We start from the raw sequence: 15921 nt of genomic DNA, 5'->3' as shown, positions 1-15921 counted from the left end.
TTTTATTTTCTGAAATTTAATCTAAATTATATTAACGCAAATGTTGTTGCTAAACTGACCAATCGGCCATATTTTTTTTTGGTCACGTGCATAACTTCACACTGATTAACGCAAAGAAAAATGTACAAGTAAATATACAGTACTTGTATTTTATTTAGTGTATAAAAAAAAAACTGCACACTAATATACAGTACCTCTTACCAAATTTAGGTATAAAAAAGTTTATACTATTAAACTGAATAGATATTGTACTGTAGTTATAAAATTGTATACAATTCAATAGTAATTTATTTTCCTTAGAAATAACAAACACAAAATGCAAAACTCTAAGGTAAATCAATAAATATTAAGACCGACTGTAAATTATTATTGATTTTTACTAAATAAATTAATGTGGAAGAATTTGCCTATTTGACTAGTCGTTCTTTGTTAAACCACGCCCACGTGTGCAGTGGTAAAATCCTACTTAACGAAGACGACCAGTCGAACAGAAAACAGGCAAATACTCGACAAAACAAAATGGCTGCATAGTTACCGCGATACACGCTGCGTATAATCAAGGCTGCTTCGAATATTGGCAGTATGGGTTTTTCGTAAAAAAATGTTTTATCCAGTTTTTGAATTATGTTAGCCTACAATTATTTTTTGACTTCAATGTGGGTAAATATTATAACTTTTATTTTCTGAAATTTAATCTAACTTATATTAACGCAAATGTTGTTGCTAAACTGACCAATCGGCCATGTATTTTTTTGGTCACGTGCATAACTTCACACTGATTAACGCAAAGAAAAATGTACAAGTAAATATACAGTACTTGTATTTTATTTAGTGTATAAAAAAAAAACTGCACACTAATATACAGTACCTCTTACCAAATTTAGATATAAAAAACAGTTTATACTATAAACTGAATAAATATTGTACTGTAGTTATAAAACTGTACACAATTCAATAGTAATTTATTTTCCTTAGAAATAACAAACATAAAATGCAAAACTCTAAGGTAAATCAATAAATATTAAGACCGGCTGTAAGTTATTATTGAATTTTACTAAATAAATTAATGTGGAAGAATTGCCTACTTGACTAGTCGTTCTTTGTTAAACCACGCCCACCTGCACGGTGGTAAAATCCTACTTAACGAAGATGACCAGTCGAACAGAAAACAGGCAAATACTCGACAAAACAAAATGGCTGCATAGTTACCGCGATACACGCTGCGTATAATCAAGGCTGCTTCGAATAGTGGCAGTATGGGTTTTTCGTAAAAAAAATGTATTATCCAGTTTTTGAATTATGTTAGCCTACAATTATTTTTTGACTTCAATGTGGGTAAATATTATAACTTTTATTTTCTGAAATTTAATCTAACTTATATTAACGCAAATGTTGTTGCTAAACTGACCAATCGGCCATATTTTTTTTTGGTCACGTGCATAAATTCACACTGATTAACGCAAAGAAAAATGTACAAGTAAATATACAGTACTTGTATTTTATTTAGTGTATAAAAAAAAAACTGCACACTAATATACAGTACCTCTTACCAAATTTAGATATAAAAAACAGTTTATACTATAATCTGAATAGATATTGTACTGTAGTTACAAAACTGTATACAATTCAATAGTAATTTATTTTCCTTAGCAATAACAAACATATGCAAAATATGTGCTTGATAATGACCGGGTGTAATAATTGCCGTATTATTTATTAAAAAAAACCAAAAAACTGCACACTAATATGCAGCACCCCTTACCAAATTTAGGTATAAAAATTTTTATACTATTATACTGAATAGATATTGTGCTGTAGTTATAAAATTGTACACAATTCAATAGTAATTTATTTTATTTACAAATAACAAACATAAAATGCAAAACAATAAACTATAAGGTAAATCAATAAATATTAAGACCGACTGTAAATTATTATTGATTTTTACTAAATAAATTAATGTGAAAGAATTACAAATTGCATACTAATAAATATTATTATGATTAAAATAATTTCATACAATTCAGTAGTAATTTATTTTTCTTACAAATATATATATCCATAAAATGCAGAACATAAGGTAAGTCAATAAAAATAAGATGCAAAATTATTAGGTAAAATCAATAGATATTGAGACCGACTGTAAATTACTATTGATTTTTACCAAGTAAATGAATGCAAAATAAATACAAATCGCATACTAATAAATATTTAGTACAACAAAATTTCGCCTCACTGGTTCGCCTCGTCAACTCTCACTGCAGCATCTTGTCATGATTCTCTTAGGAAACGTATTAATAAGTCATCTAAAACTGTCCGTAACCTAGGCTTCATCTTCGATCAATCTTCAAAAATTACAGAGCGAGTCTCAAAATTAAGTTCCACCATTAATCTTCATCTCCGAAACCGTTGGCACATCTGAAGTTTCATCGACCTGGACACATCTCATAGTGCAGCACAGGCTTTAATATTACCTTGTCTTGAATACTGCAACTCCCTTTACGGTGGATTAAATGTAAAAGATCTTAGAAGAATCTAACGCTTACGGAACAAGACTGCTAGATTTGTTTTCGCCTGCAGGCACTACAGTAATTCAATTTACAGTAAGTAAATCTTCAAAATACTCCTACTCATTTACAAATTGCTGAAGAACACTTTGCCGTCATCTTTAGCTGGCTGTTTGGAAGTGTGCACCCTAACTCGCTCTACAAGATATGGTGCAGCCATCACCCTAATCTCACCTGGAACAAAGAAACGTGCCGGTGATATGGCCACCTCTGCAACTGCTCCGAAGCATTGGAACTCCCTCCTACAGGCATTAAGGAACCCTTTATCTGTTCACGATGTCAGAAGAAATATGAAAACCTACTTGTTTTCATTACCATGACTTTTTCAAATTTATTTGTATCCACTGGAAAAATCCCCGTGTCCCCTTCGCATTCGCGCCTGTTCATTAATTAATTTTGGTTTTTGTTTCTTGTGGCTTAAAAGCGCTTGAGACGGTTTTTTTCCGTGGAAGGCGCAATATAAATATATGATCACTGGCCATTGAAAAGGCGCTCTGCCAAATGATTTTACCATACCATACCATACCATTAATATAATTCTAGATCGGTAAAATGTGAATGGATGTGTAAAATAATAACAATGTACAAATAACTGCCTTGCATAGTAAAGATAAAGACCAAATTCTTATACTTACCAACAAATGGAGGCGGTTGACTTAAGTTGCCCGGTTTATAAAGGAAATCATATGCCTACATGAAATAATAAAACATAATTAGAAAATGGCACTGCTAACCAGCAAGTGATAAAAGTATTTGTAAAAATGATATAAAGCACACATACTTTGATGCAGGTTAATATGAAATTTTTGCACGGTAAAGTGAATTAATAAATAATTATAGGTTTTCGGTGTACCATGTGGCTTATATGGTACAAATCTCAATTAATGGTATCTTGATTCTGAGAAGAACCGTTTGGATTAAAACAGTATTACAAACGGTTCTTCTCAGAACCAAGATACCTTCAGATTTGTAGCACTTGCCACATGGCGTACCGAAAACCTGCAATTATTTATGAAGAAAAATTTGTTTGCAATATTCAGAAATAAAGAACACCTCTACATGACTGCTAAAATGTTTTATTTTTACAATAATAAATTCTTACTGTATACAGTAATTAAGACAAATGGAATGTCTTTAATATTTTTTATTATTAATTAGTAAATGTATTTTTGATCCAACTACAAAAAAAAATTGCAACAAACTTAGAATTGGCATCTGTAAGTATTATCATCCACATTAACTCTATTATTAGCATAAAGCCCATTCCAGATGTGATATGCCAAAATATGGTCATGATGACATCACATCATGACCATATATAGGCAATTCATGACTAAATATGGGCATAGCAATTTTTTATCACAGAATATTTGATAATCTGGACAGACCATTACACCAAATATTTTCTTGTCCACACATGTGTACATGAATCAAGGGCTTAGCGAGCAAGCAGTCCGGCCGTCTTTTGGACGGCCAATAATTATTTAGGACGGCCATTTTTACCGTGACGGCTTGGCCTACTCAGCTTGTCCTAGCCTAGTTGGGCCTGGTGTACCTTTAGCAAATTCTTTATATTCTTTGAATCTATCGAATTTTGCATTAAACTATTAAGCATTTTAGTTTAATGCCTCAGTGAGGTTAAATCATTGTCTACCGAGTGAAAATTTAATTTACAACACGTGTATGTCGTGTTAAAAACATATTTACACCTGCTGGAAAATGGACAGTTCAAATACAGTACTTCTTCAGATTCGGTTCCCCAAGATATTATTCTTGTTCATAACTTCCTGGTTATAATTAATTCATAAAATACCGTGAAAAAGATTTGTTGTTAACATTACAAGTTACATTTTAACAGTCAGCAAAATACAGTAGGCCTAGGCCTATACATCTCTCGATTCGGAGGACCTAGAGTAGAATTTACACTAGACTAGGACGAGAGATGAAGATGCACCTGCATAGCCTAGAAAAATAATTTGAGTAAACAACCGTAGCTGTGGGCAGTCTATATCTATAACTGAAATATCTTTGTGATAGCTAATTCAAGACTATTCCTTTGACGACAAATTTCCAACATTTGCACACCTTTAAATGCGCTCTAATGGTCATAATTTTCTACTTTTTTTCTTCCGTATGTGTCCCCTCACAAACACACCCCCGCTTAGAGCTACGCCCCATAGCTGTCGCTACGCGACAAGTCCTTCGTCTTCCATTCTGGACAACCTGTTTCGTTTTTCTACCTAAACCCCTGACTATACAGTTTTTACCTTCCATTGTAACTGATGATTTTGTCTGCCTTCTATAATGATTTCAGGCCGACCTCCTACACCTGTCATCCGTCGGAAGAGTCCGTAACTACTTGTGATTTGTAGGTGATCGGTACGCTGGTGCCATTCTGAGACGATTGGCCAAAGATTCCTTTGAGCGGTGTTATCAACAGCAGTATGTGGAACCTACAAACAAAAAAAAAATAAATTTTTGGTGCACAAACCAGAAAAATTAAATGTTGGAATTACTGAAATATGTATGAAGGTATCAAGCCCACCTTTTCTAGTAGGCCGTGGCAGTGACAGCTGGAGGGGAAAGTAAGGCTTAAGCCCCCCTCCCTCCCCACCTCTGCAGACCTCTACTTAAAATTGCCTGACCACTGGTGGACAGCTTAACTTTTAGAAGGGACGTAAGAATTAGATTAAAGTATATTCAGATGTAGATATATTTATTCAGATAATAATGAAAGAATTAATTTAAATTTAAATTCAAACATATACTGTATTGGTAATGACAATGTTCAGATCAGAAAAATAGATCAATTCAGTGTTATCTTGGATCCCTTCTAGAAGTCAAAAACTTGTCTCAGAGGGACCCAAAAAACAAAACAATATATAAAAATTCTAAAACAAAACAATATATAAAAATTCTTCAAAAACAAAACAATATATAAAACTTCTAAAACATATAAATCTTTTAAAACAAAACAATATATAAAACTTCTAAAACAAAAAACAATATATAAAAACTTCTAAAACAAAACAATATATAAAACCTCTAAAACAAAACAATATATAAAACTCCTAAAACAAAACAATTATATAAAACTTCTAAAACAAAAGAATATATAAAACTTCTAAAATAAAACAATATATAAAACGTAATTCTATATTATAAAACTTGTTTATTTTCATTCTCCTGAAAACGATCAGAGCAATCTATTCACAATGTTGTGACATTTAATATTGTTTCATTGATATTCAAAGAATATTTTTTAACATATTATAAATATTCTATTTATAGACTTATTAGGCAGATGGATTTACCACTGTCTTATACTATAGTAGAGAGCTTTCAATTTGCACGACGACGCAACGCTAGAACGGAATTATTCATGCGTGCCTCTCCTACTGGGCATCCTACGTTCTCTGTACTGTAGATTTGGCCAAATTGCATCCTAGAATCCACACAACGAGGAGAACTTAACGTTCTCGCATGCACAGATGACTTTTAGTAGCGTTATTACGTTCTACATCCTACCAATCGTCCTGCAAACGAAAGCTCCCTCATACTGTAAGTGTCAAGCTAGTTCATAATACAAACTTTTACACAGGATGTTCTAAAAAAAACCTTGTCTCGTTATGAGAGAGTGAAATTGTTTTTGGTTCATGATAAAATAATTCTGTCACATGACAGGACTTGAACACATGACCATGAAATTGGAAGGCAAGTTTATATACCAGGTAAAACGCCATTGTCTATATTATTACAGAATACATAATTGACTTACTAAGCTTATTGTGAACATATATATTGCAATAGCTGAGATGGCAACACATTGCATCGTTGACCACAACTTACTCAGCAACGACTTCTCTAGCACAATGCACCTGCAAGCAATATATTTAAAACAGATAAGAATAGAAATAAAGAAAAATGTATTTATTGATTTAGTCTAATATCATAAAATTGAATTATGCAGTTAAAAATACACTATTGTTCATATTAAAATGAATATTAAACATAGATTAATACATTAAATAACAATAGAGTATACAGCAGTATAACCAAGTCTTTGTTCAATGCAATATAAAATAATAAACTTTATAATTATGGCCAGGTCATAAGGCACTATATCAGACCTATAAATAGTTCTTTTTCCATTTTGACATTTCTTTTACAGTACTAAAGGTATTTTTAGTACTAAACTGGTTTACCAAATTGGAAAAGTAATGCATGAAGATAATAATGAAAGAAAACATACTTAATTCATTCATTGTTAAATACTTATATAAATTAATACAATACTGGAATGAAAATAAAAATTTTTTATAATCTTTAGAGTTTTCGTGTTTTATATTTTTAATATTTCATTGTATTGGAAATGGAATTGAGCTGGGGACCATGGTAACAAAAACATATCCACTGTCCAGCCCACAATAAAATTTTAAAGATTAGGCCTAAGGCCATATGCACTTTATTACAACAATGGAAGACGTAACTTGCACTTAATGTAACATTAACGATATACTGGCTTGCCGTTTTAAACAATAGATAGTCTCTATGGCAATGCTCTTGGGACTGAGCTAGCTGTACAAACGGTTCATTCACAGGGTGTTTGCTAGGCCTAGTTGTTAATTCCTAGACAGCAATGATTATTGCGTTATTTCGTCCGAAAATTGTTGTTTATTAACTACTTGTTCGGTTTGTAAAAGTTGACTTTTGTATTCCGGACCGAATAAAACATCCGGAATTCGGAATAGGGAGATCCGGTTTTTGGAAAGTATTTTATTAAAGGAAGAATAGGAATGATTTAGCAAACTATTTTCTGGGCATTTGTATTTCGGAGACTCCACTATAGTCAGAATACTGAAAATATTGGACAAGCATTTGGGGATAAATGATGAACGCCAGTGAAGGATCCAGAAATTTGAAATACAGGGGACCCACAGGGGTTGGTTGGGGCTGCGGTAAGAAAATTTATGATTACGGCACATCTAGATGACCAGAAATGGCACTCAAACTTAAATTTGAATATATCTTTTTTCTCTCTTTTTTTTTTTTTTAAATCTTGAAAAATATAGTCCAGTTCCCGGGCCAGCTTGGGGCACCCTTGAATCTGTTACTGGATGTTGCTAAAATATATTATCAAAGAAAACATCATGATCTTACCGATAAAAAGCTCCTAGTATTTCTGACATTAAGGAAATGACTGCCATATGGATTGTAAATGGCATTATTTTTCTAACAGCTTTAAAGAACCCAGCTTCTGTAAAATCTAAATGAAAGGGTAAGAAAACGTATAAAACCTACATTTACTGATTACAATTTGGAACAGAGAGAAAAATTTATATTAAAAAAAGCTGCTTTACTCAATTCACACAAAATAAAATGTTATGCAGGAGTGATGCAATAAAGTTTCAGTACATTGTAGTTACACGTGTCCTGATGAAATTATTAATGTTTTTTTTTTTTCAAGAGTAATGCTATACATTGGTGGCACTCTATTATTCTTTGCATTGACACAAAATAATAAGTAATAACCAAAATTAATACAAAAAGCTTGCATGCAGGGTGAGCTTGTTGGGACTTTGTCGCACTATATAAAATCTAATTACATAAACATTATAAAAAGAAAATATAATTTGCAATTAATAGATTATTCAGCTCTAAGTATTTACAATACAGATTTACATAAATTAAGATAGATAGATAGATAGATAGATAGATAGATAGATAGATAGATAGATAGATAGATAGATAGATAGATAGATAGATAGACAGACAGATAGATGATAGACAGACAGACAGACAGACAGACAGATAGACAGATAGATAGATAGATAGATAGATAGATAGATAGTTCTATGCATTCACAAACCAAACTTTAAGAGATTAATACAGGTCTCCCTTGAATTAATAATATAATGGCCTGTAATTGGAGGAGTCTTAAATTAGAAGACCTGTATATTAACCACTAATTAATAGATACAATCAATGAATGAACATACTAGATGGATGAACAAATGAATAAATAAACAAATGATAACTGAATGAAAATATGGATGGAGAGACAGGTGTGCAAACAAACCAAAAATCGAGCAAACAAATGAATAGATAAATAAATAAATGAAAGAAGGAATGGATGAAAAAAACGGGTTACGCATAAATAATTACTTACTGATTCGACTTTCAATTGAATATTTTGAAGTGTTGATTCTCAAATCAAAAAAGTAAATAGTTCCGTAAAGAATTGCAAAATAAACAATGCAGGATACCACTAATGACAAGATACGTGTGAATTCATTTTTCCCTGCGGAAAAAGGAAGAATTAGTTAAAAATATTATGTTACCTGTATATTATATTAATATAATATTAGTATAGCTTAGTGGTCATAATGCTTGCCTTCTAATCTCAGGTCTTGTGTTCAATTTCTCTGACAGCAGGATTTCAATAATATTAATAATAAATAATAATAATAACAATAATAATAATAATAATAATATTAATAATAATATTAATAATATCATAACATTTCTAAAGCGCTCTTTACCAAGGTCTCACAGCATGATGTAATAAAAACTACTATGGAAAAAGGTGAGTCTTTAGGAATGATTTAAATTGAGAGATGGTTGGAGATTGTGGCCAGTGGCATACCTAGTAGCTGTCTCTTATACACATCTAGATGTGTATAAGAGACAGCATCATGATCTTACCGATAAAAAGCTCCTAGTATTTCTGACATTAAGGAAATGACTGCCATATGGATTGTAAATGGCATTATTTTGCTAACAGCTTTAAAGAACCCAGCTTCTGTAAAATCTAAATGAAAGGGTAAGAAAACGTATAAATCCTACATTTACTGATTACATTACAATTTGGAACAGAGAGAAAAATTTATATTAAAAAAAGCTGCTTTACTCAATTCACACAAGATAAAATGTTATGCAGGAGTGATGAAATAAAGTTTCAGTACATTGTAGTTACACGTGTCCTGATGAAATTATTAATGTTTTTTTTTTCAAGAGTGATGGTATACATTGGTGGCACTCTTATTATTCTTTGCATTGACACAAAATAATAAGTAGGTCAAATTGCTGTCAAGAATATGAATTGGCTGCTTCGCAGCAATAAATAATAATAACAATAATAATAATAATAATAATAATAATAATAATATGATAACATTTCTAAAGCGCTCTTTACCAAGGTCTCACAGAATGATGTAATAAAAACAACTATGGAAAAAGGTGATTCTTTATGAATGATTTAAATTGAGAAATGGTTGAAGATTGTGGCCAGTGGCGTATCTAGCAGGCATGAAATGGTTGGGACTCTGATGAGGGGAGCAAATGTGAACTGGGGGATCGATGATTAGGTAGCACGCATTAGCTAGCAATATAAGGTGATTTGAAGTGATTTTTAACAACTTGAAGTTGAATTGCGGAGAGAAACTGGAAGTGGGGGGTCACAATCATTTGGGAGGGGGGCGTGCACCCCAGTGCACGTGCTTAGATCCCATTGATTGAGGCAGACGGTTCAAGAACTCTCGTGCTTCAGCGAAGAAACCCTTGAGCACAGATTTAAGATTTGTCTTACGAGACATTAACATAAGAACGTCCATTTCAGAGCTGAGGCCTCAAAATGAACACATCAAATTCTAAATTGATGCAAGTAAACTCATGTCAAAACTTTACACAGGAATTATTACGCACTAAATAATGTTTATTGCTATAACATTAGAATTTACAATGCCCTATAAAGTTTTTTTTTATTACACTTTTAAGGGTGTAATAAAATGAAAATTTTAGTTAAACATCCAGATATGTTATATGTGACCCAAGCTCACAAACGGGCTGTCAACTCGCACTGAACTGTATTGAGAAACAAGCCTCAATACCCAGAATAGTGCGTAGAATGAGAATTTTGTGTGAATTGGTGTTTTGTGTAATAAATAAAGTATAACTATTAATCTTACTATTCCTGAAGTTTGAGTTTAAAATTCCAACTGTGAGAGGTAAAATTAAGCCATTTTCAGATGGGAGCTAATGAAAAATGAATAGAAAACTGCTGAAAATAAAATAAATTTCTCAAAACTTGATTTAAGAAAGTTGATAAGATGGCAATTATTCAAACTTTGCTTCCAGACACCCAATTGAGTTCATTTAACTGTCATTTTAAAGTAAATGATATGTTCTATGCCATTATAACAAAAGCTCATTTTGGTCAGAGGACGAGTTTACAGCCCGTTTGTGAGCTTGGGTCACATATATTAGGAGTGGAGTTGAATAGTTTAGTGGTTCAGTTGCTTGCCTCCTAATCCCAGGGTCCTGAGTTCAATTCCCGTAAACAGCATGACTTCTTCTCACGACTAAAAACAACTCCACTCACTAAATTAAAAAGATTTGTTGTCGATAACAGCATCAAATTACTTCATATATTTAAGAGGGCCCCTGAATATCAGCCAACCTAAGTTCTAGGATACGCTGGAAAGGTCACCCTCTATAAATATGGTTAAACAAAAATAAATATATTATAATAAAAATCATACCAATCTTTGACTTCTTTGGTTCCTCTTTTCTAAAGAATCTATCATCCAACAATGAAATATTAAGTACAACAGTCAGAATATTGAAAAAATTGTAGTTTCCTGTCATAAATATTATTGTCATCAGCTTTATCTGGAGAAAAAGAAAAAAGAAAAAAGAGAACTTAATGTATGGTGATATGCAACGAATGTTTACTGAAGGCGAGTGTTGCATTCTTAAAGCTATGCTACAATGTAATCACAATCACTTTACGCACTACCATCACAACTGACATTCTAAGCCCAGCGATATCCAGTAGGATTTGCCCCACAGGGGGAGGAACAGTATTGTACATCTCTATATTTCAACCAATTTTAATAGTTTTAACAATGTATTTTATTACAATGTATAATTTATATTCAACCAGTATAACTCTTAAATAAACAGAACTTATTTTTTGTCTTTCAAACAATATTGTACATCTTTATATTTTAACCAATTTTGATATTTTCAACAATATATGAGCAACAAATTTCTATGATGTATTATTTACATTCAACCGGTCTCCTCTTTCTTTAATAACTCTTTTCAACGTAACTAATTTCATGTCTTTCAAACTGTACAGTACATCTTTATATTTTAACCAATTTTGATTGTTTTAACAATGTACGAGCAACAAATTTCCGCAAAAGGATGCAATAAACCAAGCCTGAGTCTTAGTCTGAGTGGAAGTGGCCAAATGGTGTCTAACAATTTTTGATTGAGGCCAGTGTGGTCTTAGGCAAAGCGCTAGTGATGGCCCAGGAGTCCCCTGGCACCTAGAAAAACTGGGAAATTTTGGATTATCTTAAGCTTTCTTAGACCATTTAGTTTTGTACTGTAATATGACCAAAATATTCCCTTTTTAGTCAAATTATGCCTAAAGTGTGCTTTTAACATATTTTGGTCCCACACGTCGTTGACAGGGAGCATATTTATTTTAATTATTTTTATAATTAATCTTATATACTTCATTATCCTAGTAGTATATTACTTTTCTATAGCACTTTTTAAAACTACAAATGAAATATGTTATCATTATAATTAACTAATTATTATAAATTAATAAATTAATAAATTAATTAATAGATAACAAAAATTAGCAACTATACCTGCATGATGGCAGCAAAAATACGAAGGTTTCGTATTGGAGCAAAGAATAAAAACGGCAGAACGATCTCAATGACATAGACTACTGCTGTACTAAGTGCGTTGAACCACTGCGGGAGGTGATGCATGTACCAGGCCAATGGTGTCGGTATACACTGCAAGAAATGTGTGAACATGCAAAAATTTTAATTCACTTATAAATTTTCAAAGCAGATTGTTACATCATTAATAAATGCTAAAGGTGTTACAGTATATGTACTGTGAAGTCTGATGCTCTACCATGTCTCGTTATTAGGCCTGGGGATTAGAGAGCTGAGTATTTGGGATCCTTGATACTCCATACCTTGATAAGGAAGATGGAAAAGGCAAGTGACAGGAAACTGGTGCCAGCCTGGGGAGGCGTATGCCAACAGTGGGTTGAATATTGCTGATGATGCTGATGTTAATGATATTGATGACCTATGATAATGATGTAATGCTGATGATAATGTAATGTTGCTGATGCTAATGATGATGGTACTGATGATGATGATGATGATGATTATGATGATGATGATGATGATTATGATGATGATGATGATGATAGTGTTGATGATGTAGATGATATGATTACGTGAATTTGAGTCAACTCGGCCCCAAGTCTACTCGGCCCCAGTTGACTTGGCCCCAATATCATCATCTACATCATCAACACCATCATCACCATCATCATCATCATCATCATCATATATATGATATTGATATTAATGATATTGATAATGATGATAATGCTCATGATAATGATAATGTTAATGTTGCTGATGCTAATGATGATGGTACTGATGATGATAATGATGATGATGGTGATGGTGTTAATGATGTAGATGATAAGGATTATGATCACAATGCTGATGATGCTGATATTAATGATATAGATGATCTATGATAATGATAATAATGCTGATGATAATGTTAATGTTGCTGATGCTGATGATGATGATGATGATGCTGCTGCTGATGATGGTGATGATAATGATGCTGATGCTGATGATTATGATGATGATAATGATGATGATAGCGATGATAATGATGCTCAACTGCTGTTGATGATGCTGCTGCTGATGATGATGATAATTGTGGTGGACGACCCTGAGATTTTAAAAAAGAGCATCTGAATTTACAAAACCACAGATTTATTTATAGTACAATCAGTTCAGAAGACATTCTATTCTCACCTGTGATTCATAATGCCAGTCCAGGGCAGTAAGTCCCCACCACGTGGGACACTGACTCGTCAGTTTGACAATACCAGAAGCAAACATCAACCTGAATAACAACCACTTCACAAGCCACATTGTGATAGCATCATGTTGCCTTGGTTTTGGGTCATGCGACTTGAACATATTCATAGGCGCTACAATGATTGTCAGAAAGCCAGCCTCAAGAAGCAATATATCCCATTGGAACCACATAAATGTTTGGCCAACCTTCAAAGAAAAAAATGTAAAAAAATAAATAGCATTTATTTAATGATAGATATGGTAAATACCGTATTTATTCAAATAAACGCCTCCAAAGTTTATGATTTCGGGCATTTATCAGTCAGAGACCATCACTAAATTGCTAAAAATTGTTGTTTAACATTTAAAAATGGGGAAAATAACAGCATATATAGATATAAAGATTAGTTTAGTGCAATAGAATAGATTTCAAAAATGTTGACATCTTAGCATGTGTTGGCCATTATCTCTGAAACAAGATTTTCAATGAGTGACCAATTTGGCTTGATTTTTGCCACATACATTATATATATATAAAGGTTAGTTTATCAACAAAAAAAAAGAAGAGATTTCAAAAATTTTGACATTTTAGCATGTTTTGGCCATTATCTCCAAAACACCATTTTGCGAAGAGTGACTGGTTTTGCTTGTCTGCGCCACAATTAAAACCTGGCAAGAAGACTGAAACAGGTGGGTGCAAGACACCTATTATGTCCAACCACCTGCAACATCTCATATTGATTTGACCTGGAATATAAGAAACATTTATACGATGTCATAAAAACCCAATAAACAAGATGAACCGAAGCAAAGTTTACATACTGTATTTATTTACCTGATAGATTGAAAGGTACAAGAACCACAGGACAGCGAACATGAAACTGTCTCGAAGCATTTTTGACACCATACAGATGAATGAGCACAATATACCAAGAATGCATATAAATTCAAAGCCTGACTCGTAGTCTAAGCCAATGCGGTAAACAAGCAACAGTAAAGTGGGACGCTCGTAAAATGCATCTTCTGGTGTTCTGGAACCTTTAAGACTTTCTAAGAGTCTATTCTTGATTGGTAGAATTCCATTATTTCCATATAAACCTGCACAGAAACAAAAAAAAATTATGTACAACCGGTGAGTTTTTACTGTAGCAACTTACTTGTTGTCACAATTTATCTCACCTTTGGGACACCCCTATTTAATCAGACACATCTATGGTGACACCTATTTGAAACCTTACTCTACAGTCGACTCCTATTCAAGAGAGCACACTAGAAGCAGTTGGCGCATCGGTTGTGGCTTGGACGCCCAGCCTTGAGGTCAGGGGTTAGAAAGACTTGCTGTGCAAGTTGCTTGTGTTCCTGGGTAAGGCACTTTATCCACGTTTGTCTCCCTCTACCCAGGAGTATAAATGGGTACCTGATAGCATGTTGTGAAACTGAATGTACCGAGTATTTTCATGCACCAAGTACAAGCGCACGATAGTTATTAATATTATTATTATTGTTATTATTATTATTATCAGAGCTTCTTACGACATTGCAGGCCTATTTTTAAGGCAGTGGCTATAGTTACGCCAGTCTTAAATGAATTCTTAATTCTGATTAGATATTATTGATTCTAATCCATCCATTCAGTGATAATTAATTGAAATATTCCAGGCTTTTTCCAGATTTATGGCAGAATCCTTTCTTATTTTGAATTGCAAAATTTGCATGAACTTTTCATATTTATTTTATGTACCATAATAATTTTATTAATATTTTCATCAAATTTATGGAACTGTTATTTTACTGTTAATTCTTAATTACTGTAAATTCTAATTTTGTTTCACACATATACGATTTTTCTTTAAATTGTTGTTTGATTGCTTAAATCATTGTATTTTAATTGTAATTATACTACTTACTACCAGACTGTCAGTAGAGTATAGACCTGCTTGGGGGATATATTCTCCACGAAAAAATTTGGCCTAGAAATCTTCCCACGCATTTCTGAAAATAAAACTGAGTTCTGCGCAGATTTCACCAAACATTATGCTTTGACCTGATCTTACATAAATAATGTATTATTATGCAGTAATTACACTTCTGCGCACATATTTTCCTAGTGAATTTATGCTCAAATTTGAGCTGGTTTTTGAGGTATCGTCCGCACAATTAAGAAAACTTTACTATATGGTAGGGCCAGGCCTACTACTACTAAATTTTGTAAACATCAATTATGTATTTCACTTTCAACTGCAATTTTGATGTTAAAAAGAATATTACTACAATACCAAAATACACACACACACAAAAAAAACATCCAATCACCTTTTAATTATTAAAAGAGAACTAGCAAAATGATTTTTTGTTCTAGAGGAGAATTTTGATATGCCATTAATAATAGAATCAACATTAAAATCGTTTTTTGGCAATTGTTTATGAAG

The 15921-nt window shown here is 32.6% G+C and overlaps 1 protein-coding gene across 1 annotated transcript in view; it reads right to left on the bottom strand.

Moving 5' to 3' along the window:
- The window catches only part of LOC117122940 (lipase maturation factor 2-like), a gene marked incomplete in the record, with an annotated part of 23168 nt that overhangs the window by 6221 nt on the left and 1026 nt on the right, over positions 1 to 15921 (bottom strand). Inside the window, 9 exon segments of the mRNA XM_033268720.1 lie at positions 3203 to 3257; positions 4835 to 5020; positions 6346 to 6445; positions 7728 to 7833; positions 8737 to 8868; positions 11108 to 11237; positions 12236 to 12388; positions 13448 to 13699; positions 14328 to 14590. Of these exon segments, the coding sequence (XP_033124611.1) occupies positions 3203 to 3257; positions 4835 to 5020; positions 6346 to 6445; positions 7728 to 7833; positions 8737 to 8868; positions 11108 to 11237; positions 12236 to 12388; positions 13448 to 13699; positions 14328 to 14590 (1377 nt within the window).

The sequence above is a fragment of the Anneissia japonica genome, unplaced genomic scaffold (genome assembly GCF_011630105.1).
Source record: "Anneissia japonica isolate Jap-2015-1 unplaced genomic scaffold, ASM1163010v1 scaffold288071_len251177_cov169, whole genome shotgun sequence".
Taxonomy (NCBI): Eukaryota; Metazoa; Echinodermata; class Crinoidea; order Comatulida; family Comatulidae; genus Anneissia; species Anneissia japonica.
Note: the sequence above shows the minus strand (reverse complement) of the source record. Positions and strands in the feature narration are given on the sequence as shown.